At 37.6% G+C, this 26973-nt stretch overlaps 1 protein-coding gene across 4 annotated transcripts in view; it reads left to right on the top strand.

The window, feature by feature from the left end:
• The window catches only part of GABRA3 (gamma-aminobutyric acid type A receptor subunit alpha3), a 401128-nt gene that overhangs the window by 312609 nt on the left and 61546 nt on the right, over nucleotides 1-26973 (top strand). For all 4 annotated transcript variants that reach the window (XM_073887886.1, XM_073887882.1, XM_073887884.1 and 1 more), the window contains 2 exons: nucleotides 10324-10406; nucleotides 23022-23165. In XM_073887886.1, the coding sequence (XP_073743987.1) occupies nucleotides 10324-10406; nucleotides 23022-23165 (227 nt within the window). The remainder of the gene's footprint in view (nucleotides 1-10323; nucleotides 10407-23021; nucleotides 23166-26973) is intronic.

The following is a 26973-nucleotide window of genomic DNA, read 5'->3' as shown; positions in this document are numbered from 1 at the left end:
ATATATATATATATATATATGCCAAAAATAAGGGTATCTACTATGAAGGGATAGAATATGACTCTAAAAATGAAAAATAAAATTTTTTTTCAAAATGGGATTGATAAGATGTTGGTTGATAAAGGGAAAAAGAAAAATTCAAAAAAAAATCAGTTAAAAAAATTAACTTTGAAAAACTAATGGTAAAAAAGCCATGAATTCTATGTGCAGTATTCCCCTACCCCTGGAGTTCTCCCATTCTCATTGATCGGTAAACTTGGTCTTGGCTGGCTGTTCGTGGTGATCTTCTGGGGGAGGGGCCTGTTGCTGTGGTTCCCAAATGTCTTTGCCAGAGGCAGAATTGCCCCGCCCTTGCCGGTCCCGGCTAAGCAATCTGCTCGGGTTTGCTCTCGGGAGCTTTTGTTCCCTGCAAGCCTTCCGTACAGCTTTGGAGGACGAGAGTGAAAATGGTGGTCTCCCAATCTCCTCCCGGAGGAGCTGAGAACTTGGGGCCCCACTCCTCTGTGCGCCCCCAGAGAGAAGCAGTCAGTCACTCCCGTGTCCCCGGTCTCTGGCCACACTCCGTGCTCACCTGGCCTGTGACCGAGCATTTGTATCTCTGGCACCCGACTTGGTGTGGAGTCTCCAAACCCAGCAGATCCCTGCGGTGCACTCCCACGCTGCTCCTCCCAGGGGAGGAAGGGGAGTCTCCCCACATCTACCACTTGTTGGGTCCCTCCTGGTGGAGCAGTGGCCCAACTGGGCCACAGATCACCGTTTATGGCCACCCCAAGCTGAGTGGCTGCGCCTCGGCTCCGTCTCTCCAGCCGGCTTCCCTGCTCCAATACCTGGGAGCTCTGCCGCACTCAGGCACCCCTGGTCTTTCTGTGACCCCAAGGGTCCTGAGACCACACTGTCCCAGCGAGGGTTCCACCCCCACTTAGCCACTGGAGCGACGTCCCTCAGCGGAGCCGATTTCTAGAAATTCTGATTTTGTGCTCCTCTGCTCTATCACTTGCCAGAATCGGCTGACCGGGGCCTCTCCCCCGCTGTCTATCCTCCCGAATATCGCCTCTGATTCACTTCTCCACATGTCCTACCTTCCAGTAAGTGGTCACTTTTCTGTTCAGAGAGTTGTTGCTATTCTTTTCTTCGATCTCCTGTTGAGTTCATAGGTGTTCAGAGTGGTTTGATCCCTATTCAGCTGAATTCCTGAGACCAGAGGAAACCCAGGTCTCCTACTCCTCCACCATCTTGCTCCGCCCCCCTCAGAAACTTCTTTAGAATTTTTTCCTATGTTATGCCTCTACTTTAAAAAAATTGGTATTCTATATGCAAAACTCTAGAAATAATGTGATGTTTTTCTGTGGAGCAATTAAGAACTAGGTGATTCATTTTGATTCACATTCATTCATATTCATATAATTTTTAAAACTCTTTGAGTACATATTTTGAGGTGTACAAATGTTATGTGTATAGCTCCACAGTGTTCTAGATAAGGAATGTGTTCTAGACATTGCAGTAGTAGAAGGATAAAGAAATGGGCATGTGGCTTAGTAAAGTAAGAAGTATTATTAAGATATGAGGACCAAAGACTTATTTTCCAGGAGGATCACTTTCTCGCGCCAAAGGCAAATGGGCACTGAGAACATGGATGCAATAGCATCTGAGTTGGAATTTTTTTCTTGTTGGGTTTCTGCATTGGGTACATTCCCATCTAAAAGCGAGTGACTTACGGGGCGCCTGAGTGGCTCAGTCATTAAGCGTCTGCATTCGGCTCAGGTCATGATCCCAGGGTCCTGGGATCGAGCTCCGCATTGGGCTCCCTGCTCTGCGGGAGGCCTGTTTCTCCCTCTCCCACTCCCCCTGCTTGTGTTCCCTCTCTCGCTGTATCTCTCTCTGTCAAATAAATAAATAAATAAATCTTTTAAAAAATAAAATAAAAACAAGTGACTTACATGTGGTATTCAATCTAGTTTAGGAGACAAATATGTACCAAAAAATCGTAAAAATGCAAAGCACTATATAATAAATATATTAAACACTGGCCTTTGTGTCAATGATATAATAGAAAAATAATCAAATAGTATAATAAGAATAGTCTATGATATGTGTGTTCATTTTGGATATGTAGTTAGATATTTCCAGTGGGGATGAGATAAGGCACCAAATAACCAAGTCACAAATTTGTCTCAATTCCAACTATTTACTCGGTGGCTTTAAGTCAATAGCAGGGATTCTTAATGAGATGACATAGCTTATCATTGGAGTAAACATTTTCAAACTACCATATTCAGCCTGTTGTTTACCTCCTTATTTCATGCCTCCTTTCCACTTTGAGATTCTGATACATACCTTCTGCTGGTGGTAAAATTTATATTATTCATGGGTAGTGCATACTATAGGAAATAGATGAGATACTGAGAATCACTGGTGTTAGGATTCATTGTAAAAGACATTAATCCAATTATTGTACCCCAAATCTTAGCTCTTAGACTTCTTGTCTTCCTTCATAATACTATCCAGTTTTAGAGCTTTAATCAGCATTTGTAAAATATAAGCTAACAAGCACAGAGAACTGAAATAACTTGCATATATCTACTAAGAGGTAGAGTTGGGTTGTAAATCTTATAGTCTGTCTTTGGAATCCATGCTCTTAAAGGCTATGCTATAATGCCTCTCTTGCTTTTTTAATTTTATAAGAGCTCTTTTTGAAATAATATTTACATATGATAAAATTTATGTGTTAAGTGTACAATTCAATGATTTTTAGTAAATTTAGTGTTGTGCAACTATAACCACAATCTAGATTTAGAATATTTCTATCACCTCTAAAAGAAATTCTCGAAAAATTTGTAGTCACCATCCATTCTCAACCCCAGCCTCAGGCAGCTACTAATCTACTTCCTGTCTCTATAGATTTGCCTTTCCTAGACACTTACCGTGAATGGAAACATACAGTATGTGACCATTTGTGTCTGGCTACTTTCACTTAGCATAACGCACTTGAGATTCATCCATGTTGTCTTTATTTATTAAAATTTTTTTAGAGAGAGTGAGTGGGAGTGTGTGAGCAGGGGGAGGGGGCAGAGAGAGAGGGACAGAGAGGATTTTAAGTAGGCTTCCACCCCATGCAGTCTGACACTGGGCTCTATCTTGAGCCTGAGATCATGATCTGAATGGAAATCAAGAGTCAGTCGTTCAACCAACTGAGCCACCCAAGTGCCCCCATGTTGTTGTCCTTATTCCTTTTGATTGATGACTAATATTCTATTGTGTGACTATACCATATTTTGTTCATTCATTATTTGATGGACATTTAGGTTGTTTCCACCTTTTGGCTATCATAAATAATTCTGTTATGAACAGGTCTTTCTGTGGACATCTGTTTTCATTTCTCTTAGATAACAGAGAAGTAGAGTAGAAGCACAGGATTTTATAGGAAGTATATGTTTAACTTTTTAAGAAACTGACATAATGTTTTCCAAAGTGTGCTTTAGCATTATACATTTCCACCGGTGATTTATGAGGTTCCATTTTCTCCAAATTCTTTTAAACACTCGATATTGTCAGTCTTTTTTATTTTAGCCATGCTAATACACATGTAGCAGTATCTCACTGTGATTTTAATTTGCACTTCCCTAATGGCCGATGATGTTGAGTATCTTTTTATGTCCTTATTAGTTGACAGAATATTTTTTATTAAATGTGGAAGTATTGCATAATTTTTTAATGTATATATATTTTTTTATTAAATGTATATTTAAATATCTTGCTCATTTTCAAACTGGGCTGTTTTTCTCATTTTTGAGTTGTAAGAATGATATGTTTTTAATATAGATTCTTTTTTTTTTAAAGATTTTATTTATTTATTTGAGAGAGAGAATGAGAGATAGCACGAGAGGGAAGAGGGTCAGAGGGAGAAGCAGACTCCCTGCTGAGCAGGGAGCCTGATGTGGGACTCGATCCCGGGACTCCAGGATCATGACCTGAGCCAAAGGCAGTCGCTTAAACAACTGAGCCACACAAATATATTTACCCACTTTACGGCTGTCTTTTTATTTTCTTATGGTATCTTTTGAAGAGCAAAATGTTTAAATTTTGATGAAGTCCATTTTATCATACTTTTTATTTTTTTATAGCTCATACTTTTGGCAGCCTAAGAAATCTTTGCTTGACTCCAGGTTATAAAGATTTTCTCCTATAATTTTTTTAGAACTTTTAGCTCTTAAATTTGGACCTATGTTCCATTGGAGTTGATTTTTGTTTATGATATGAGGTAAGAGTCTATGTTCTTTTTTTTTTTTTGCATGTAGATATTTTCCCAGCACCATTTATTGAAAATGCTATTTTTTTCTGTACTGAATTGCCTTGAACCTTAGTCAAAGTCAATTGACCATATATGTGGAAGTTATCTCTGGATATTCTATTCTTTTCCTTTGATCTATATTGCCTAGCTTTAGAACAAACCCATGCCATATTGATTACTGTAGCTTATTGGTATGTTTTGAAATTGGGAAGTGAAAGTACATTTTTTTTTCTTTTTAAATACGTATTGCCTATTCTAGATCCTTTGTATTCCTATATAACTTTTAGGATCAGCTTGCTATTTTTATAATAAGAAAAGCTTCTGAGATTTTGATAAGAAATGTGTTGAATCTATTGATCAATTTGGAGAGAATCTTGATGTTAGGACTTCTATAAACATGGACTAGCTAAAACCTGTTATTTGCAATTAAAGTTTTGCTTTTTACTTTCCATTTTTTATGTCTTTAACTTCTTTATCTTGCCTAAATTTTTTAAAAGATTTTATTTATTTACTTATTAGAACACATGCATGAGCAGTGGGAAGGAGCAGAGATGGGGATAGGTGCAGGGCTTGGTGTGGGGCTCAATCCCAGAACCCTGAGATCATGACCTGAGCCAAAGACAGATGCTTAACCAATTGAGCCACCTAGGTACCCCATAGCTTGCCTAAATTTTTAAACAGGTTTACTGAAATATGATCCACATGTCCTATAATTCACCCATTTAAAGTGTAATAGTAAATGTTTTCTGGTATATTTACAGGGTTGTGCAGCCATCACCAATATGTAATTTCAGAATACTTCCGTTGCTCTAAAAAAGAAACTGCATACCCATTAGCAGTCACTTCCCATTACTTTCCTTCTTAGACTGATTAAAATCTCCAGGAAAATGCTTAATAAGAGAGAGTGGACATCCTTATCTTGTTCATGATCTTAGGAGAAAATAGTCTTTTATCATAAAGTATGGTCTAGATGTAGATTTTTCATAAATGTTCCTTATTAGTTGAGAAAATTCCCTTCTATTTCTAGTTTTTTTGAGTATTTTGGATCATAAATGGGTGCTGAATTTCATCTTCCTGTTGTTGCCCTTCAAGTTATCCTTCACACAGCTGTCAGAATAATCCTAAAATGTTAGATCAAATCACCATTCTACCCAAAATTGTACAATACCTCCACATTTCATTTAAGGTGAAAACCAAAATATCCTAGGAGGGCCTTGTACTATCTAGTCCATTTCCCATAGTTTCCTTTTTAAATTCACCTTCTATTAATCTTTTCTCTTCATCTTTCCACTGTAGCCACAGTGGCCTAGCTGCTTTTCCTTGAATACACTGGACTAATTTCTACCTCAAGGTTACTCCCTCTACTTTGTTACTCCCTCTAGTTTGTTCTTCCTCCAAGTGTCTATAACGCTCACTCTCATTTCCTTCAGGTTACTGCTTAAATGTCACCTACTCAGGTATTCCCTGAATACCCTATTAAAAATTGCAATCCTTCCCCAATACTTTCTATTCACATATTATTTTTCTTCCTGAGGCATATTACCTTTTACTATACTATGTGATTGATAGATAGATTGATTGATTTATCTTTTAAATTTTTTTGTCTTCCCTTTACTCAAATGTAAGCTCTAAGAGGGCAGCATTCTTGGTATGTTTACTAATATACTTAACATTGCTTAGAATATTAGCTGGCACATAGTCGGTGATCAAAAAATATTTGAGGACTACACCAAAGAATCAGGAAACTTTTAGTCAGTTCTGGACCAGATTTGTTGGGTGATATGAACAATTTCCTTCCCTTCTGTTTCATCATATATAAAACATCTGAGGGGATAAAACTGGATGTTTTTGTTAAGGCTCTTTCTGCTTTGAAATTCCACGAAAGATGCTATATGCCCACTGAAGAGAATAAGTTGAGATATTATTAAGGAATCATATTAAGATGCTTTTGCCTGGAACCCTAAAAATACCTAAACCCTGTCTGCCCAGCCTATACCTCCTCTCTGCAAGATCCCCATAGAAATACATGCTTTTAGGAAAGAAAACTCATTCATTAATTCATTCATTCAGTGGATATATATTAAACACCTATAACGTGCTAGGTAATGTGCTAAGCTCCTGGCACACATCAAAGAGAAAACAAGGCAAAAACCCATAACCTTATAGTAAGGAGAAAAAAAATGATAAATAGAAAAAATAAATGTATGGCCTGTTATATGCTATGTGCTATGGGAAAAGAAAGAGGATGGTAAGGTTTACTAACCTAAGGTAGATAGTAAGCTGAGTGGAGGTCAGGGTGGGCCTCATTTAGAAGACAGTAATTAAGCAAAGACTTGAAAGAGGTATGAGGGCATAACAAGTGCAAAGGCCATGCTGTAAGAGAGCCTGGCATGTTGAAAGAGCAGCAAGGAAGCCACTGTGGCTGGAACAAAGTGAAGAAGAGAGGGCATTGTAGGAGATAAGCCAGAGAGGAACAGAAGACAAGGCCATACAAGACCCTATTAGCCATGGAAAGGACTTTGGCCTTAGTCTGTATAAGATGAAGAAGCATTAGGGGCACCTGGGTGGCTCAGTTGGTTAAGCATCTGCCTTTGGCTCAGGTCATGATCCCAGGGTCCTGGGATTGAGCCCTACATTGGGCTCTCTGCTCAGTGGAGAGCCTGCTTCTCCTTCTCCCTCTGCCTGCTCCTCCACCTGCTTGTGTGCTCTCTCTCTCTGTCAAATAAATAAAATATTTTACAAAAAGATGAGGAAGCATTAGAAGGCTCTTGTGTAGATTATATACTGTAAGGGGAAAGGGTGACAGCAGAGGCTAGTTAGGGGGCCATAGTAGTAATAAAACTAACCTTTTACTTTGGTGCAATAGAAACCAGCTTTTGAGCAGCAAATGGTAGGGTGACAAGGGAGCCAGGATGCTGCAAAACACAGTGAAATGAGAGCAGTAATGGAGGGGAGTGTGTGTGTGCTTGTGCACACATGTGTGCACATGCAGGGCTAAAAATGGTTTCCTTTCTATCTGTATCTTTTACCCCCAAAGAAAAGAATTTCCTGGATTGCCTCTTAACTTCCTGTTTCATTTTTGCATAAAGATCAAAGCAGGCCAAACCATGGAGTAGAACTAAGTCCCTATGATCCGAATGTCACATTTTGAGGGATCTCTGACCTTTCTTGAAAAGCCCACTAAAGATGATTTCCTGTACAGTAGATCTCTAGGACTTATTCATCTTGCAAAACTGAAACAGTACCTTTCACTAATATCTCCCCATTCCCTCCCCACCAGCCCCTGGCAACCACCATTCTACTCTGTGCTTCTATGAGTTTGACTATTTTAAATCCCACATATAAGGGAGATCCTATATAGTATTTGTCTTTCTCTGTCTGGTTTATTTCACTTAGCACAATGTCCTCTAGGTTCATCAATGTGGTTGAAAATTTCAGGATTTCTTTCTTTTGTTAAGACTGAATAATATTCCATTGTATGTATATACATTTTCTTATCCACCTATTGATGGATACTTAGATTGCTTCCATGTCTTGGCTATTGTGGATAATGCTACAATGAATTTTGGAGGGCAGATATCTTTTTGAAATCCTGATTTCAGTAACTTTGGACATATATTTCCAAAAGTAGGATTGCTGGCTCCTATGGTAATTCTCTTTTTAATTTTTTGAAGAACCTCCATACTGTTTTCCAGAGTTACTGCACCAATTTATATTCCTACCAACAGTGCACAAGGTTGTCTTTTCTCCACATCCTCATCAACACTTGTTATCGCTTGTCTTTTTGATAATAGCCTATCTAACAGGTATGAGGTAATATCTCATTGTGATTTTCATTTGTATTTCCCTGATGATTAGTGATGTTGAGCACCTTTTAATATACCTGTGTCCATTTGTATGCCTTCTTTGGAATAATGTCTATTCGTCCTTTTCTCAATTAACAGTATTCAATGGTATACTTAAAAATTTGCTCAGTGGGCAGATCTTATGTAAAGTGTTCTTGTCACACAAAACAATAACAATGACAATAATAATAAGAGGGTGGAAGGAAAGTTTTGGAGGGGACGGATATGTTTATGACATAGATCGTAGTGATGAGGATATTAGCCTGGGTATAGTCAGGCTGCTTTCTGCTATAGAAAAGCTTGAAGGGATCTTGAAATTTGAGGCAAGGTAAAGAGAAAGAAGAAAGGAAGAAGGGAAGACAGTATGACATGGGATGTCAGAGAGCAATAGGATGTGTTTAAGAACCAGTGAAAGCACAGCATAATCTGGTTTATGAAGTACCCTGCCCTCACCAACATCTGCTTTCTCCTCTGCTCTGTGCCTAGGTAGGATGGGCAAGAAGTATATGGGAAGGAAGAGGGAAAAGTTATATAAATCAGTTCCACTCTTAATCAGAAATCAGTGCCCTTTGCATCTTGCTTTGATAATCTATTTATTGTGGTCTTATTTGCCATGTCCCCAGGACTGCTGGGTAGACATAAAGTAATTTCCCCTTGGCATTACTCATAAAAAGCAGTATCTTGGAAATACTAATATAAGTGGAAAGAAGGGACACAATTTTCTTTATTAAACCTTCATGGAATCTTTTAAGTATCCAACACGAGGAATAGGTTTATCAATGAAATACATTTTTTGTGTGTCAAATTCTTTGAATTATGAAACCCCCTTTATGCCTTAAAAATAAAAGGTGGATTCTTGGGATATTGCAGGCTAACTTGAGAATTAAGCTTTTGTCCAAGACAACATGGAAAATTTTATAAATATTGAAGGGATTAGTTAGATCTACAAGGACACTTGCCATCTAGTTCCTCTTACTGTTTAGATGGGAGAACTAAAAATAAGAGATGGATACGTGTTTGTTGAAGAGCGTACACTTGGTTTCTGCCATTTAGTCTAGAGTTCTTGCTAATACACACCTGAGCATGTTTGTTTTAATCAGCCTGCTTTGCGCGATATCTAGTATTGCTCCTCTGATCATTTGTGAAGTGTTACACATTCACCAGGTTTAACAATTAACTAGGATTGGAGATGCTGGCCAGTTGGCCCCCTAGAACTCCAAGAAGATGGCATAGATTGAATCTAATATAACCAGGAGATATACTGATTAGCTAGAAATAACTCATCAGAGCTAGGCTCCAAAGAACTCTGAATTTCTGCTGTGTAGGTCCCATTTCTACATAGGAAGTTACTATCTAGGCCAAGGGAGGTTGAGGCTCAAAATTCTTTAAAGAAATCATAGGGGAAATCTTAGAATAGATTATTTAAGCAGACTAATACAGGAAAATGAATATGTGGGCATGGCAAATCATACCCCATTCAGATTTTCATTGAGGAGGAATCCATGCAGTCTCTCCTACATGTTGTTCCTATAAAGAAAGCATGAGCTCTTTAGACTTAACCTCTGAGGTTTTTGATGACCTCCATTACCCTTGTATTTTTTTTTTCTGGCCAGTTGTGTGTGTGTGTGTGTGTGTGTGTGTGTGTGTGTGTGTGTGTGTGTATGCACAAGTGTGTATATGTGTTCTCCAAGAGTCATCTCCTTCAACTAAGCTATAACAGTTGCTGGGAACAGCAGAGCCATCTTTTGTACCTGTTCATTATCAAGGTAAAGATACTCATCTCTCCTTTCCAGTGCAGTCTTTAAATTGGTTAACTCACTTGATAGCCTGCTGAGAATTATTTAATAAATAATTAAACTGCTATCAGGAGTGAATGAGTCAGGACCTGGTGTTTTCAGGCTTCTTTGAGGAGGAGGGCTGGGTGAGGGAGCTCAGCTAAGGCAAATAATTATATTTGTTTTTTGAAAGGTGGTGAGGTGGAATTCAAATCTGATCTAAAAATCTGAGTGCTGTTTTGAGAGGCTCTCTAGTTCATTTAATCCATCCCTTGTGTTCATAAAGACTTCAATCTCAGTATAAACAAAATCCCATTATTCTTAGGGGCACCCTATCGCTGGTGAATGGACATTCGGCTGTGTTTACCACCATTCATTTTAGCTTAATCTCATTTTCTGTTCTCCTTTCTTTTAGGTTAACAATTCATGCTGAGTGCCCCATGCATTTGGAAGATTTTCCTATGGATGTGCATGCCTGCCCACTGAAGTTTGGAAGCTGTACGTATTTTCTCACTTTCTGTTTACCTGATCTTCTTCCAAAAGAAACAGTATTTCCTGTTCTGCCCCCTAGTAGTTTCTAAAGCTGAAGCCTTGAATTCAGGGTGGTATGGGAGTGGGGAAGGGGAGTGGGGTTGAATAATACTAAGTGATCAAAAGGAGGAGACTTAGCTTTTAATAGATTTCTTTCTAGAAAGAAAACATTATCTCACCATTTCAGACTCATTTCTGTCATTAGATTGAAAGAATAACATCTGTTTTCTAAATTGTCTAGAAGATATAGCAAGTAAGAGCTAATCTACTGTGATGAACACTGGGTGTTGTATGTAAGTGATGAATCACTGTATTATAACACCTGAAACTAATGTTACACTGTATGTTAACTAACTGGAATTTAAATAAAAACTTGAGAATGAATGAATGAATAAAAAGACAGAGCTAATATACAGTAGAGTAGCAGCTTCCAAAGGATAAGATCCCCAAAAGAGAATGTGTTTTTATTTTTGAAATGCCTATTCTATTTGCATCTCATATAGTTCTATCTAATTCTCTACAGTAGATGGTAGATAGAAAGAGACTCTGGAGATTTTCTCATTTTTACAGAGTATTGCCTTTACCGGTAACTGTAAATCTGAAAGAGAAATGAGTAGATACATAGCCCATTTTCAAATAAATTCAAAAAATCAAAATTGAATAGAATTTGAGTTTTTAACTCTAAGAATTTTAGAGTAAGTTTCATATAGGGAGTCATCTGAGCAATATATCAAGGTCTGTGTTGATTGTGTCTAAATTAAATTTAGCTCTATATTTTGAAGTAGAAAGTGCATTTGAAAAGATCCAAATAATTACATGTGACATATTTTTTCAATCATTGTCAAATACTTATAAATTGTCTCTTATGTGCCAGGCTCTACTGAAGGAGTTTGAAATACATCCATGAATAAAACAAAGACCCTGTCTTTGTGGAGCTTATATTATAGAGGAGAGATTGATGGTGGAAAATAAAATAAACAACAGATTAAAAAGTAAAGTATAAAGTATGTTGTAAAGTGAAAATCACCATGGGAAAACATAAAAGTACTACAGAATAAGGGGAATCAGTCTTGTCTAGGTGGAAGATAGGTGTTGCCATTGAAATTTAAAATAGGGTAATCAGCACAGGCCTCTTTGAAAAAGTGACAATTGAGCAGAAATTTTAAGAAGGTAAAAGCATTAACAATACAGATATTAGAGGAAACTGTGCTCCAAGTAGAGGGAACAACAAGGGATAAGAAGCTAAGTCAGAAAAGTGCCTGGCTTCTCCAAGGAACATTAAAGTGTCCAATATGGCTGGATACAGTAAAGGAGAAAGCACTAGGAAAGGATGAGATCAAAGAAGAGGCCAGGTCATCTAGAGTCTTGTAGGATATTAAAGGGCTTTGAACTTTACTGAGAGAAAATGAGGAGTGCTTGGAAAATTTGGAACAAAATGATTACATTATCTGACTTATGTTTTTTAAAAGAATCATTATGGGTACTCGGTTAAAAATATAAATATGGGAAGAACAGAAGAAGGAAGTTCAGTTAAAAGTGTATTGCAATAGTTCAGATGAGAAATGATAATGGCTCAAATTACAGGGATAGGGGCAACAATAGTGAGAAAGACTATCTGTGGGTGAACAGTGCTCCCCTCATGAACAATTAGAAAACCTAGAACTGTAGAAGCAATGAAGATTGAGAAACAAAAATTCTGGAGAAAGGGTAGAACTTCTCATAGATGAATTTGTGACCTGCATCTTCTTCATTCGTTGTGGTATTTGACAATTTTGGCCATTGATTGCAGCTTAAAATTCAAGTTTTGCCCTAAGCATAGGGCTGCTGCTAGATGATAGGGGGGAAAAAAAGCAATAGTTTTCATGGTTACACAGAGCTAAAGTGATAAAAGTAGAGCTCTAGAAGGTCTCAAACTCTTGGCTAATATCCTTCTCAATACAATTGCTAAATCTTGAATATGCACAAATCATAAGGCTAAAAAAGAAAATAAAAACCTCTGAAAAGTAAAACTGAATTTCCTACAATCTACCAATGCTATAAAAAAGAAGGTATGCCAGGCACTCAGTTTAAATCTCTAGAGAAGTTATGTCCTAGTTAGAAGGGAGCAGCAGAGACATACCAAGTTTAACCAAAACTAGAATTCAACTCAGTCCCTTATGGGATTAAAGTAATAATTCTCCCACACTATCTGTTTAGCAAAGGAAAGAATGAGGCCTTTATGGTGGAAGTCAACATCATCTAAAAAGTTCTACAGATTATTTACAAAGTAGGCAATTCAATAAAAAAATCGTGAAGCATAACAATACACAAGACCATATGACCTAAAACCAAGATTTTAAAACAAAAAGAAATGGAATACAGAAATAGATTAACAGGTGACCCAGATATCAGAGTTTGTAGATAAGGGCTTTTAAAAACTATGGTTAATATGGTCAAGAAAAAAAAGAAAAGATGAATAAAATAGATAAAAGAGATAAAAAAGAATTTCAACAGAAAATTGGAACTATAAAGAAGAACAAATTAGAAATTACATATGGAAAAATACACGTCCAAAATTCAGAATTCAATGGATAGATTTTTTTTGCATTTTTTAATTCAAGTTCAATTAATTAACATATAATGTATTATTGGTTACATATACATTAACATATAATGTATATAGGTAGAGGTCAGTGATTCACCAGTCTTATAAAATACCCAGTGCTCATTACATCACATGCCCTCCTTAATATCTATCAACCCCATTCCCTCCCACCACCCTCCCCTCCAGCAACCGTGTTTGTTTCCTATAATTTAGTTTCTTATGGTTTGTCTCCCTCTCTGGTTTCATCTTGTTTTATTTTTTCCTCTCTTCCTTGTGATCCTCTGTTTTGTTTCTTAAATTCCACATATGAGTGTGATCATATGATAATTGTCTTTCTCTGATTGACTTATTTCACTTAGCATAATAACCTCTAGTTCCATCCACGTCATTGCAAATGACAAGATTTCATTCTTTTGATGGCTGAGTAATATTCCATTGTATATATCTATACCACTTCTTCTTCTTAAATTTTATTATGTTATGTTAATCACCATACATTACATCATTAGTTTTTGATGTAGTGTTCCAAGATGCATTGTTTGTGTATAATACCCAGTGCTCTATTCAATACGTGCCCTCTTTAATACCCATCACCAGGCTAACCCATCCCCCCACTCCCCTCCCCTCTAGAACCCTCAATTTGTTTCTCAGAGTCCATAGTCTCTCATGGTTCGTCTCCCCCTCCGATTATCCCCCCTTCATTTTTCCCTTCCTACTATCTTCTTCTTTTTTTTAACATATAATATATTACTTGTTTCAGAGGTACAGGTCTGTGATTCACCAGTCTTACACAATTCACAGTGCTCACCATAACACATACCCTCCCCAATGTCTATCACCCAGCCACCCCATCCCTCCCACCCTCCACCACTCCAGCAACCCTCAGTTTATTTCCTGAGATTAAGAATTCCTCATATCAGTGAGATCATATGATACATGTCTTTCTCTGATTGACTTATTTCACTCAGCATAATATCCTCTAGTTCCATCCACATTTTTGCAAATGGCAAGATTTCATTTTTTTTTTGGTGGCTGCATAATATTCCATTGTATATATATACCACGTCTTCTTTATCCATTCATCTGTCAATGGACATCTTGGCTCTTTCCACAGTTTGGCTATTGTGGACATTGCTGCTATAAACACTGGGGGGCATGTGTCCCTTCAAATCACTATGTTTGTATCCTTTGGATAAATACCTAGTAGTGCAATTGCTAGGTCATAGGGTAGCTCTATTGTTAACTCCTTGAGCAATCTCCATACTGTTTTCCAGAGTGGCTGCACCAGTTTGCACTCCTACCAACAGTGTAAGAAGGTTTCCCTTTCTCTGCATCTTTGCCAACAACTGTTGTTTCTTGAGTTGTTAATTTTAGCCATTCTGACTGGTGTGAGGTGGTATCTAATTGTGGTTTTGATTTGTATTTCCCAGATGGCAAGTGATGTGGAGCATTTTTTCATGTGTTTGTTGGCCATTTGTATGTCTTCTTTGGAGAAATATCTGTTCGTGTCTTCTGCCCATTTCTTGATTGGATTATTCTTTGGGTTTTGAGTTTGATAAATTCTTTATAGATTTTGGATGCTAGCCCTTTCTCTGATATGTCATTTGCAAATATCTTCCTCCATTCTGTCGGTTGTATTTTGGTTTTGTTGACTGTTTCCTTTGCTGTGCAAAAGCTTTTTATCTTCATGAAGTTCCAATAGTTCATTTTTGCCTTTGTTTCCCTTGTCTTTGGAGACATGTCTAGCAGGAAGTTGCTGTAGCTGAGATCATAGAGGTTGCTGCCTGTGTTCTCCTCTAGGATTTTAATGGATTCCTGCCTCACATTTAGGTCTTTCATCCATTTTGAGTCTATTTTTCTGTATGGTGTAAGGAAATGGTCCAGTTTCATTCTTCTGCATGTGACTGTCCAATTTTCCCAACACCATTTATTGAAGAGACTGTCTTTTTTCCATTGGATATTCTTCCCTGCTTTGTCGAAGATTAGTTGACCATAGAGTTAAGTATCCATTTCTGGATTCTCTCTTCTGTTCCATTGATCTGTCTGTCTCTTTTTGTGCCAGTAACATACTGTCTTGATGATTACAGATTTGTAATAGAGCATCAAGTCTGGAATTGTGATGCCACCAGCTTTGGTTTTCTTTTTCAACATTTCTTTGGCTATTCAGGGTCTTTTCTGATTACATACAAATTTTAGGATTATTTGTTCCAGCTCTGTGGAAAATGACGATGGTATTTTGATAGGGATTGCATTGAATGTGTAGATAGCTCTAGGTATCATAGAAATTTTAACAATATTTGTTCTTCCAACCCTTGAGCATGGAACATTTTTCCATTTCTTTGTGTCTTCCTCAATTTCTTTCATAAGTGTTCTATTGTTTTCTGAGTACAGATCCTTTGCCTCTTTGGTTAGGTTTATTCCTAGGTATCTTATGGGTTTTGGTGCAATTGTAAATGGGATTGATTCCTTAATTTCTCTTTCATCAGTCACATTATTAGTGTATAGAAATGCAATTGATTTCTGTACATTGATTTTGTATCCTGCCATGTTGCTGAATTCTTGTGTGAGTTCTCCGAATTTTGGGGTAGAGTATGTAGGGTGTTCCATATAAAGTATCATGTCCTCTGTGAAGAGTGAGAGTTTGATGTCTTCTTCACCAATTTGAATGCCTTTTGTTTCTTTCTGTTGTCTGATTGCTGAGGCTAGGACATCTAGTACTATGTTGAACAGCAGTGGTGATAGTGGACATCCCTGCTGTGTTCCTGACCTTAGGGGAAAAGCTCTCAGTTTCTCCCCATTGAGAATAATATTCGTTGTGGGCTTTTCCTATATGGCTTTTATGATATAGAGGTATATTCCCTCCATCCCTTCACTGTGAAGAGTTTTAATCAAGAAAGGATGCTGTACTCTGTCAAATGCTTTTTCTGCATCTGCTGAGAGGATCATATGGTTCTTGTCCTTTCTTTTATTTATGTATTGTATCACATTGATTTGTCGATGTTGGACCATGCTTACATCCCAGGAATAAATCCCACTTGGTCATGGTGAATAATCATTTTAATGTACTGTTGGACCCTATTGGCTAGTATTTTGGTAAGGATTTTGGCATCCATGTTCATCAGGGACATTGGTCTGTAATTTTCCTTTTGGGTGGGGTCTTTGCCTGGTTTTGGGATCAAGGTAATGCTGGCCTCATAGAAAGAGTTTGGAAGTTTTCCTTCCATTTCTGTTTTTTGAAACAGCTTCAGAAGAATAGATATTAATTCTTCTTTAAATGTTTGGTAGAATTCCTCTGGGAAGCCATCTGGCCCTGGACTCTTGTTTATTGGGAGATTTTTGATGACTGCTTCAATTTCTTTTCTGTTTATGGGTCTGTTCAGGTTTTCTATTTCTTCCTGGTTCAGTTTTGGTAGTTGATACATCTCTAGGAATGCATCCATTTCTTCCAATTGCCTAATTTGTTGGCATATAGTTGCTCATAATATGTTTTCATAATTGTTTGGATTTCTTTGGTGTTGGTTGTGATCTCTCCTCTTACATTCATGATTTTATATTTTTGGGTCCTTTTTCTTTTTGGTACCTGCGGCTAGGGGTTTATCAATCTTACTAATTCTTTCTAAGAACAAGCTCCTAGTTTCATTGATCTGTTCTGTTCTTTTGGTTTCAATTTCATTGATTTCTGCTCTAATCTTTATTATTTCTCTTCTCCTGCTGGATTTAGACTATTTGCTGTTCTTTCTTCAGGTCCTTTAGGTTTAAAGTTAGGTTGTGTATTTGAGACTCTTCTTGTTTCTTGAGAAAGACTTGTATTGCTATATACTTCCCTCTTAGGACTGCCTTTGCTGCATCCCAAAGGTTTTGAACAATTGTGTTTTCTTTTGTTTTGTTTCCATTATTTTTTAATTCTTCAATTTCCTGGTTGACCCATTCATTCTTTAGTAGGATGCTCTTTAGCCTCCATGTATTTGAGTTCTTTCCAAATTTCCTCTTGTGATTGAGTTCCTGTTTCAAAGCATTCTGGTCTAAATATATGCAGGGAATGATCCCAATTCTTTGTTACTGGTAGAGACCTGATTTGTGACCCACTATGTGGTCTAATCTGGAGAATGTTCCATGTGCACTTGAGAAGAATGTTCATTCTTTTGCTTTAGGATGGAGTGTTCTGAATATATCTGTGAAGTCTATCTGGTTCAGTGTGTCATTCAAAAACCTTGTTTCCTTGTTGATCTTCTGCTTAGAATATCTGTGCAGTGAGTGGGGTATTAAAGTCCCCTACTATTATTGTATTAGGATCAATATGTTTCTTTAATTTTGTTATTAATTGGCTTATATAATTTGCTGCTCCCATGTTAGGTGCATAAATATTTACAATTGTTAGATCTTCTTGTTGGATAGACCCTTTAATTATGATATAGTGTCCTTCCTCTTCTCTTATTACAGTCTTTGGTTTCAAATCTAATTTGTCTTCTATAAGGATTGCCATCCCAGCTTTCTTTTGATGTCCATTAGCATGATAAATGGTTTTCCACCCACTCATCTTAAATCTGGAGGTGTCTGGGTCTAAAATGAGTCTCTTGCAGACAGTATATTGATGGGTCTTGCTTTTTTATCCAATCTGATACCCTGCGTCTTTTGATTAGAGCATGTAGTCCGTTTACACTCAGAGTAACTATTGAAATATATGAATTTAGTGCCATTGTGTTACCTGCAAAGTCACTGCTTCTGTATATTGTCTCTTCCTTTCTGATCTATATTATTTTGGGCTCTCTCTGCTTAAAATATCCCTTTTAATATTTCTTGTAGGGCTGGTTTGGTGATCACAAATTCTTTTAGTTTCTGTTTGTCCTGGAAGCTTTTTATCACTCCTCTATTTTGAATGACATCCTAGCTGTATAAAGTATTCTTGGTTGAATATTTTTCTCATTTAGCTCCATGAATATATCATGCCAGTTCTTTCTGGCCTGCCAGATCTCTGTGGATTGGTCTGCTGCCAATCTAATGTTTCTACTCTTGTAGGTTACAGACCTCTTGTCCCAAGCTACTTTCAGGATTTTCTCTTTGTCTCTGAGATTTACAAGTTTCACTATTATTTGTTGGGGTGTTGATCTATTTTTATTAATTTTTGAGGGGTATTCTCTCTGCCTGCTGGACTTGGATGCCTGTTTTCTTCCCTATATTAGGGAAGTTCTCCACTATAATTTGCTCCAATATACCTTCTGCCACACCCCCTTTCCTCTTCTTCTGGGATACCAAGTATTCTAATATTGTTTCACTTTATGGTGTCACTTATCTCTCGAATTCTCCCCTCATGATCCAGTAGTTGTTTATCTCTCTTTTTCTCAGCTTCTTATTCTCCATCATTTGTCTTCTCTATCACCAATTCTCTCTTCTGCCTCATTTATCCTAGGAGTTAGAGACTCCATTTTTAATTGCATCTCATTAATAGCCTGTTTGATTTTGACTTGGTTAGATTTTAGTTCTTTTATTTCTCCAGAAAGGGATTCTCTAGTGTCTTCTATGCTTTTTTCAGGTCTATCTAGTATCTTTATAATCATTCTGAATTCTGTTTCCAACATCTTACTTATTTCCATACTGATTAGGTCCCTGGCAGTCAGTACTGCCTCTTGTTCTCTTTTTTTGTGGTGAGTTTTTCCTTCTTGTCATTCTGTCCAGAGAAGAATAGATGAACGAGAGAGAATAAAATACTAAAATGGCAACAATGACCTCAGGGAAATATACACTAAACAAATCAGAAGATATGGGTAACCAAAAAAAATTTTTTTGAAGAAAAAAAACAATATAAGCAGACAGGTGAACAGAACAGAGCAATACACTGGATCCTGTGTGTATTTTGGTCTGTTTGTTAGAAAACTAGATCCTCCCCCCCCAAAAAAAGAAAACTAGATCTCAAAATTATAAAGGAAGAAAAACCTATATATGTATAAAAATAAAATTAAATACAATGAAAGGATAGAATATAACTGTAAAGATGAGTATTAAAAAAGACTTTAACAAAACAACAAAAAAAGGAACAAAAAAAAAAGGAAAAAGAGAATATGATCAGACAAGTGAATAGAACAGAGCCATACACTAGATTTTGGCCGTATTTTGGTCTGTTAGAAGAAACTGCATCCCAAAATTGTAAAGAAAGAATCAATCTATCTATCTATCTATCTATCTATCTATCTATCTATCTATCATCTATCTAAAATTAAATACAATGAAGGAATAGAATATAACTGTAAAAATGAAAATTAAAAAAGATTAAAAAAAGAGTTGATAAAATGAGAAATTGGTTGCAAAAGAAAAGAGAAAATAATTAAGAAGAAATTAAAGATGAAAGGCTAAAGAATCATGGGGAAAAAGCCATGAATTCTACGTGCTGTGTTCTCCTAGCTCTGGAGTTTTGCAGTTCTCATTGATTGGTAAACTTGGGTCTTGGCTGGATGTTCTTGCTGATCTTCTGTGGGAGGGGCCTGTTGCTTTGATTTTCAAGTGTATTTGCCCTGAGTGGAATTGCACCACCCTTGTCAGGGGGCCAGGCTAAGTATTCTCCTCTGGTTTGCTCTATGTGGCTTTTGTTCCCTGAAGGCTTTCCTTGCTGCTTTAGAAGATGAGAATGAAAATGGTGGCCTCCCAATTTCCAGCCCTGGAGCTGGTTTCCCACCTCCAATGCCTGGGAACTCTGGTGCATTCAGGCACCCCCAGTCTTCCTGTGACCCCGAGGATCCTGAGACCACACTGTCCCACCTAGGGTTCCACCCCCACTTAGTCACCTGAGTGATGTCCCTCACTGGAGCAGACTTCTAAAAGTTCTGATTTTTTGCTGCACTGCTAAAGCACTTCCTGGTAGCTGGCTGATGGAGGCTCCCTCCCCCAGTGGTTTATCTTCCCATATATCACCTTGGATTCACTTCTCTGCACCTCCTACCTTGCAGAAAGTGGTTGCTTTTCTATTTGTAGAGTTGCAGCTATTTTTTTCTCAGATCTCTGGTTGAGTTCACAGGTGTTCAGAATGATTTGATAGCTATCTAGCTGAATTCCTGGGACCAGATGAAACTAAGGTCTCCTACTCCTCTGCCATCTTGGACTCCCTCCAATGGATAGATTTAACAAGTAGAATATGGGATTAGAGAACTTAAAAATGGGGAAACAAAATAACAAAACTAAAGCACAGAGAGACAAAAATACAGAAAAGAGTAAGAAACATGTGGGACACTGCTGAGTGAAATAAATCAATCAGAGAAAGACAATTATCATATGGTTTCACTCATATGTGGAACATAAGAAATAGTGCAGAGGACCACAGGGGAAGGGAGGGGAAACTGAAGAGGAAGAAATCAGAGAGGGAGACAAACCATGAGAGACTCTGGACTCCAGGAAACAAACTGACGGTTACAGAAGGGAGGGGGATGGAGGGATGGGGTAACCAGGTGATGGGCATTAAGGAGGGCATGTGTGGTGCTGAGCACTGGGTGTTATATGCAACTGATGAATTATTGAACACTACATCTTAAACTACTGATGTACTATATGTTGGCTAATTGAATCTAAAATTAAAAAAAAATCTACAATTCTGGTTGGGAAGCCTAGATACCCCATAGGAAGCAGAGGATCATTTATTTCCAAGGTTGAATCACAAAAAGCATAGCCATCTATCGGAGAAGATCTCTAGACCAGAAGTTGCAAATTGGTGGTTTGCAAATGTGATTTGTTTGATCCATACAGTGTTTATAACTTTTAAAATTATTTGCAAAGATTTGAAATTTGGGAGATGTCACATAAAACTCCAGATTTGTTTATTATTTTATGAAATCAGAAGATATGAGAACATTGGTCTCAAATTCTCACATGGCCACAATCAGCTGAGCAGTGATTGTCCTTGTAAATGCTTGACCATTCCCCCAAATTTCCATTACTTTCTGCCCTCTCCCTGAAAAAGGGTCCAATGTCAGTTGCCATTAATCAACTCACTTGCACCTTTGTTTTACATATAGAATTAAGAGCTCCTAGTAGAATTAAGAGGAAAGTGACATAGTTCTTGTTATCAAAACTTAACAAAAATAAAAAAGACTGAAAGGACTGGTTTCAAAACCGGGGGAGTTTACATTTCCTTATAGAAATTAAGACTATTTCTACATCTTTATTATGCATACAAAGTATACCTTTGTTGAAGAAATAAAACTTCAGGTATTAACATTATGCAATTTGTTATAAAGAACTATAATTGATATATAAAAAAGATGTACAATAAAAGTCTTAATTAGCATTAAAACACAGACTGAAAGTTCAACAGGTTTTGTGTTTAAATGAATACACTAAGTGTTGCTGCTGGGAAATGAAATTATATATTAAGCAACAAACCTTTCCAGGCACCAGAAGATTTTATAGATGCCAAATTTATAAAAATTGTCTATTGTGGAATAAATTATATGCTGAACTACAAGTATTTTTTAAGATTTTATTTACTTATTTGACAGAAAGAGAGAGAGCACAAGCAGGGGGAGCAGAAGAGGGAGAAGCAGGCTCCTTGTGGAGCAGGGAGCCCGGTGCAGGGCTCAATCCCAGGACCCTGGGATCATGACCTGAACCAAAGGCAAATGCTTCACCAACTGAGCCACCCAGGTGCTCCAAACTTCAAGTATTTTTATCTGTGTTGAATAAATGACTGAGGCCATATATAGGGCATATTATATGGAAAGCTGGATTTCTTGTGGCATTTTCTTATAGCTTATGAGAGCACAGATATAAAAAATACTGTAGTTATATATATTTTTTCAGGATTTCAATGAGAATTTTGATGTAAATGAGGAAATCTTTGGCTGTTGTCCATTATAAGAAAATCCAAAAATAGTTTATTTGGGTATATTGAGAAAAGTCCTAAGAAGTATAATATAAGCAGACCACAATTAGTACATGTGAATGTTAATGTCAGACTTAATGAAATGTATATCCCATGTTGCAAAGTTTTGTAAAGACACAAAATTTATGTTTGTTCACTGGTTGATTCACTAGGAATTATTTGCTTTGTGGTAAAAGGCTTAAATAGAGCATATTATAGAGACAGCAGCTGCCACCATGAGCTGGAGACCTCCTACTGAGTTGAACAACAGCTCAAAAGTTGGGTGAAATGGGTGAACAGTATTCTGTTCAGCTTCTCTTTATGAACCTAGGTGCCTGAGTTAGGGCAAGGCGCTCACCCCAACATAAAACCCACTGTACAAAGAGTAAATCCGTGTCTGGAAAGAAAGCAACTCTCTTCCTTTAAGATACAACCTAAATAACATCATTCCTTATTCTCTCACCATTTCTCTTACCCACACCCCTATTAAAACTAATCCATACTTAAATTCTATACTCAACATGGGAATTCCAAATACAAAACCTGACATTAATAACTTGGTGCAGAAGTAAAGGAGGCAGGTTTCTGTTTTGCAAATCAAAATGGAAATATTTTTTAAAAGGAAGTTGTAATAATTAATTATTGCTATTTTTAATTTGAGGTTTTTATGTTTTTAACTTAGAATATCTCTACAATGATTTTTACCTTATCTCATATGCTCACCCCATAATAATTGTGTTTTATTTTTGACAGTTTTTTTTACAACTAGCCTGATTTATTTATTTAAGATACCACTCCTATAGGCATTTGAATTTGTGACATCTGCATTAGATAATATTTTTGCTATTCCTCCCTTTGTCTCTGTTGTCTACCCTCTAAGAGAAGGAAAAGTCTAACAATTTATTGTCAGTCCAGAAGACTGTGAGTCATTGAAAGAAGAGACCACTTTGTGTTCACTCCTGTGTAGCCAGCATAAACTACAGAAGTTATTCAGTGAGTGTTTACTAGATGGACGGATAAATATACTGCAGTTGAAGACAGAACACATATCCAGAACTCTTTTGGGAGGGAAGCTGTATTTCAATCTCATGTAAGTTCAGTATTAAGGATAATTATTTTCTTTTCTCTTCAACTTCTTGGTCCTTTTCTGCCTTAGATGCCTATACAACAGCTGAAGTGGTTTATTCTTGGACTCTTGGGAAGAACAAATCTGTGGAAGTAGCACAGGATGGCTCCCGCCTGAATCAGTATGACCTGCTGGGCCATGTTGTTGGGACAGAGATAATCCGGTCTAGTACAGGTATTTATTTATTTTATTTAATAAGCATTTTGTAACCTGAACCATATACCCGTCTTATACCTGTGCTTATAAAAACGTGTTATCCTCAAAATAGTCTTGTGATATAGGTACAATTATAAGGAAACTGAGACATAGAAATATTCAGTTATTTGCCCCATGTTACATTATATAATATCAGAGCCAAGATCTGAACTCAGACAGATTGACTCCCAAGCCAATGCTTTTAACTATGATGCCCTGCTGTCTAAATGGGTTAGAAGGTCAAGGACATTATGGCTGGACTGTGGTAGAAGAGAAGGCAGAGGGAAGCCATGATGGTGGGAGAACTGAACGCTGATCCTAAAGGTTTCATGAAGACATTTGCTCAACTCTGCCAATGCTGAAGTGACAAATTAATAACCCAGGAGAGTCCAGGTACAGAGCCAGGAGGTCCAAGGATGAGCCATGAAATTGTTTTTTTAAGTGAGTCGCCCATCTCAAAAACAAGTCTGTCTGGCAAACCTTGCCAGGTCCTCTCAATAGCTTAATCCTTGGATTGATAATTGGAACCTAGAGTTTTGTAGTCTTGGGTCCTATTTAGAGACTGACCAGTTACAGGGTCCTAAGGAAGGAGGCACCCTGGCTCTGAACTAACCCTAGGGTATTTGGCAAAATGGAGTATATCTTGGGGGCCCACATAGCTTACGGTATTTTTTGCTGTTAAGGGCAGGAACTTTCAACACTTGTCTTGGTGAAAGATCTGAATCCACAATTATAAATGAATTAGGGTACTCTTGTTCTTTTATTTGATTATCTGGACACTGTTCCCACTTCTTGTGATGTTATAATATATCATCTTGTCTGTGCCCTGTTTTCCCTCCATCCCGGGATCAGGGGAGGGTTCCTAAATAAAGAAGCATTTAAAATAGATTTCAGGGGCAACAGGATTTCGAGATTTGGAATTTGGTATGGGGAAAGGCTATTAAAAGGAAAGGCAATACTGAGGTGTCATTGTGAAAACATGATCTATCAGAGAAGCTGCAACTGGTTCAGAGTAAGAAGTGAAAGGTAGAGAGAGTATGGGGCCACAGGGGTGTGGGCTGCTCTCCTCTGAGAGAATTCTGGGGTTTGGCCCATGGAGTTGGTAGTGGGTGGACCAGGCTGAGCAGCTGGGCAGGCACTAATGTACATAGCTGGCCCAAGTCCAAGAGTTCTCCCCCTCCAGTGGTGTGAGCTAGCTGTTGGAGCCAAGTGCCCAGTTTTAGAGAGAGTGTACAGGTGGGTGCCGGAGGTGGGTGTGCCCAGGCCACCTGGACCTCATTACTTTGCTCCAAGGAGCATTCCATGTCTTCATGGTGGGTTATTGTGCTCCTGAAGCTCAGATTCTGGCTATGCCTCCTATCATCTGGAAGCTCTGAAAGTGTGGTCTGGGGCCAGTTGCCCAACCTCCCCACCTTGGTTTGCTCACAGTGAATCTATATCATGGTGTAAGTATTGCCCACTGGTTGCAGACCTACTGCTAGGTTTGCATGCCCTGATCCCTGGACTGGGCACCGGCCTTGTTAGGGTACATAAACCCACTTCCTGGGGCCCCATGAAAGGGTAGGGCCCAGGGTACCTCAGCTGGACTTGGTGTGTGTATATGGGGTTAGTCTTCCCCACCCGGATAGTGGTTCTGCTCTCCCCAAACGGGGAGGGAGCAGGGCCTTCAGCACCCACATGTGCATACTGCATTCTTTCTGTCTTATGGTACCCCTTAACGTTTTTGAGCAAAAGCCTCTGTTCTGCTACTGGGTGCATCTGCATTGTGCTGCCTTTGCAGCTGGGGCCAGGACCTCCCTTCTGTGATCACATACCTGAAATACATGCCCGTTCTCCCTCCCATGTGAGCTGTGGGCAAAGAGGACGCAGGATCCTAGAGGAGGTCGTGTGTGTGCCTGCAGGTGGCAAGGCTCGCTCAGAGCAGCACAGAGGGTCCCTAGAGGCCCAAGGTACACTGCCCCACACCCAGGATGTCTACCCTGGGGGAGGGAGAGAATTCCCCGCTGCATCCGTTGGCTCTCCTCACTTCCCAGTCCTTCCTTAGCACTGCTCACCTGGCATCAATTTTTGAGATCCATCATTAGATATCCAAGCAGCCCCAGCTCCGATTTCATTTGGTTAAACCACTGTTTGTTTAGTCTTTATCACACAGGCAATGCACATCCATTATAGGAAAAATAGAATACACAGAAGAGCAAAATATGGAAATTAAAATATTCTTTAATCCCACCATTAACTGATTATTGTACATTTTGGTGTATAATCTTTAAGAAGTTTCCTTTGCATTTTTTACATAAATACCATTGATACTGTTTTTAATTTAATTATTTAAGCATATTTTCTTATTACCAAATATATAAAATCCAAATAAAATGTACACACAAGTTAGTAATATTTTTATTGAGATATACTTGGTATTATATTACTTTCAGGTATACAACATAATGATTCAATATTTTTATATATAACAAAATGATTATCCCAGTAACTGGGGTTACCATCTGTCAACATATATAGTTATAATTTTTTTCTTGAGAACTTTTAAGATCTATTCTCAGCAACTTTCAAATATACAATACAGTTTTATTAACTATAGTCACCATGCTGTACAATGCATACCCATGACTTATTTATTTTATGATAGAAGTTTGTATCTTTTGACCACCTTCACCCATTTCACCCACTGCCCCTCCCATCCTCCTGGCAACCACCAATCTGTTCTGTGTACCTATGAACTTGGTTTGTTTGCTTGTTTGTTTTTTGTTCTTTTTTTAAAATTCCATATATAAGTGAGATCATACAATATTGGTGTTCCTCTGACTTATTTCATTTAGCATAATTCCCTCAAGGTCCATCCATGTTGTTGCAAATGGCAAGATTTCCTTCTTTTGATGGCTGAATAATATTCTACTGCCACTGCCTCTATGTGTATGTATATGCATATACATGTATATATGTGTATAAAATACACACACACATACATACATACATACATACATACATACATACATACATACATACATTCACAGCACGTTTTCTTTATCCATTCATCCATCAGTCAACACTTAGGTTGTTTCTACATCATCTTGACTATTGTAAAAATGCCACAGTTAACATGGAAGTGCATATATCTCTGAGTTAGTGTTTTCATTTTCTTTGGATAAATACCCAGAAGAGGCATTGTTGGATCATATGGTATTTCTATTTTTAATTTTTTGAGGAACCTCCATACTATTTTCCGTAGTGGTTGCACCAATTTGTATCCCACCAACCAAAGTGCACAAAGGTTCCCTTTGCTCCACATCCTCCAATACTTGTTGCTTCTTGTTAGTTAGTTATAAATAGTAATATTTAAACAATTATCATAGATATAATAAACATTAATTATTACTTGTTTTAGGTAGTTTAAATTTAAAAAGAAAATTAAGCACTCCTTCAAGGCCACAGAATTCTTGACAAAGATATGATAAGTTTTGTTATCACTGGGAAGTGTAGCATTTCACTGTGAAGCTCAATAAAATAATATCTTCATTTTAATGACCTCATATATGTAGATCATAGTCCATTTAACCAATTATTTGGTATTATTTTCTGTGTTTTAATGTTATAAACAACACTATGAAGACCTTTTTCTATATTACATTTTGTCCCTGTGTAATCATCTGCCTAGGATAGACAGAATGCTGAGAATGCTATTTCAGAAAGTAGACATATTTTTAAAAATTTTATTACATATTGACAAATTGCCATTTTACACGGTTGAACAATTCATGGTCCCATTATCAGT

Source organism: Callorhinus ursinus, unplaced genomic scaffold (genome assembly GCF_003265705.2).
Source record: "Callorhinus ursinus isolate GAN/ISIS: 27379988/994484 unplaced genomic scaffold, GSC_fseal_2.0 scaffold84, whole genome shotgun sequence".
Taxonomy (NCBI): domain Eukaryota; kingdom Metazoa; phylum Chordata; class Mammalia; order Carnivora; family Otariidae; genus Callorhinus; species Callorhinus ursinus.
Note: the sequence above shows the minus strand (reverse complement) of the source record. Positions and strands in the feature narration are given on the sequence as shown.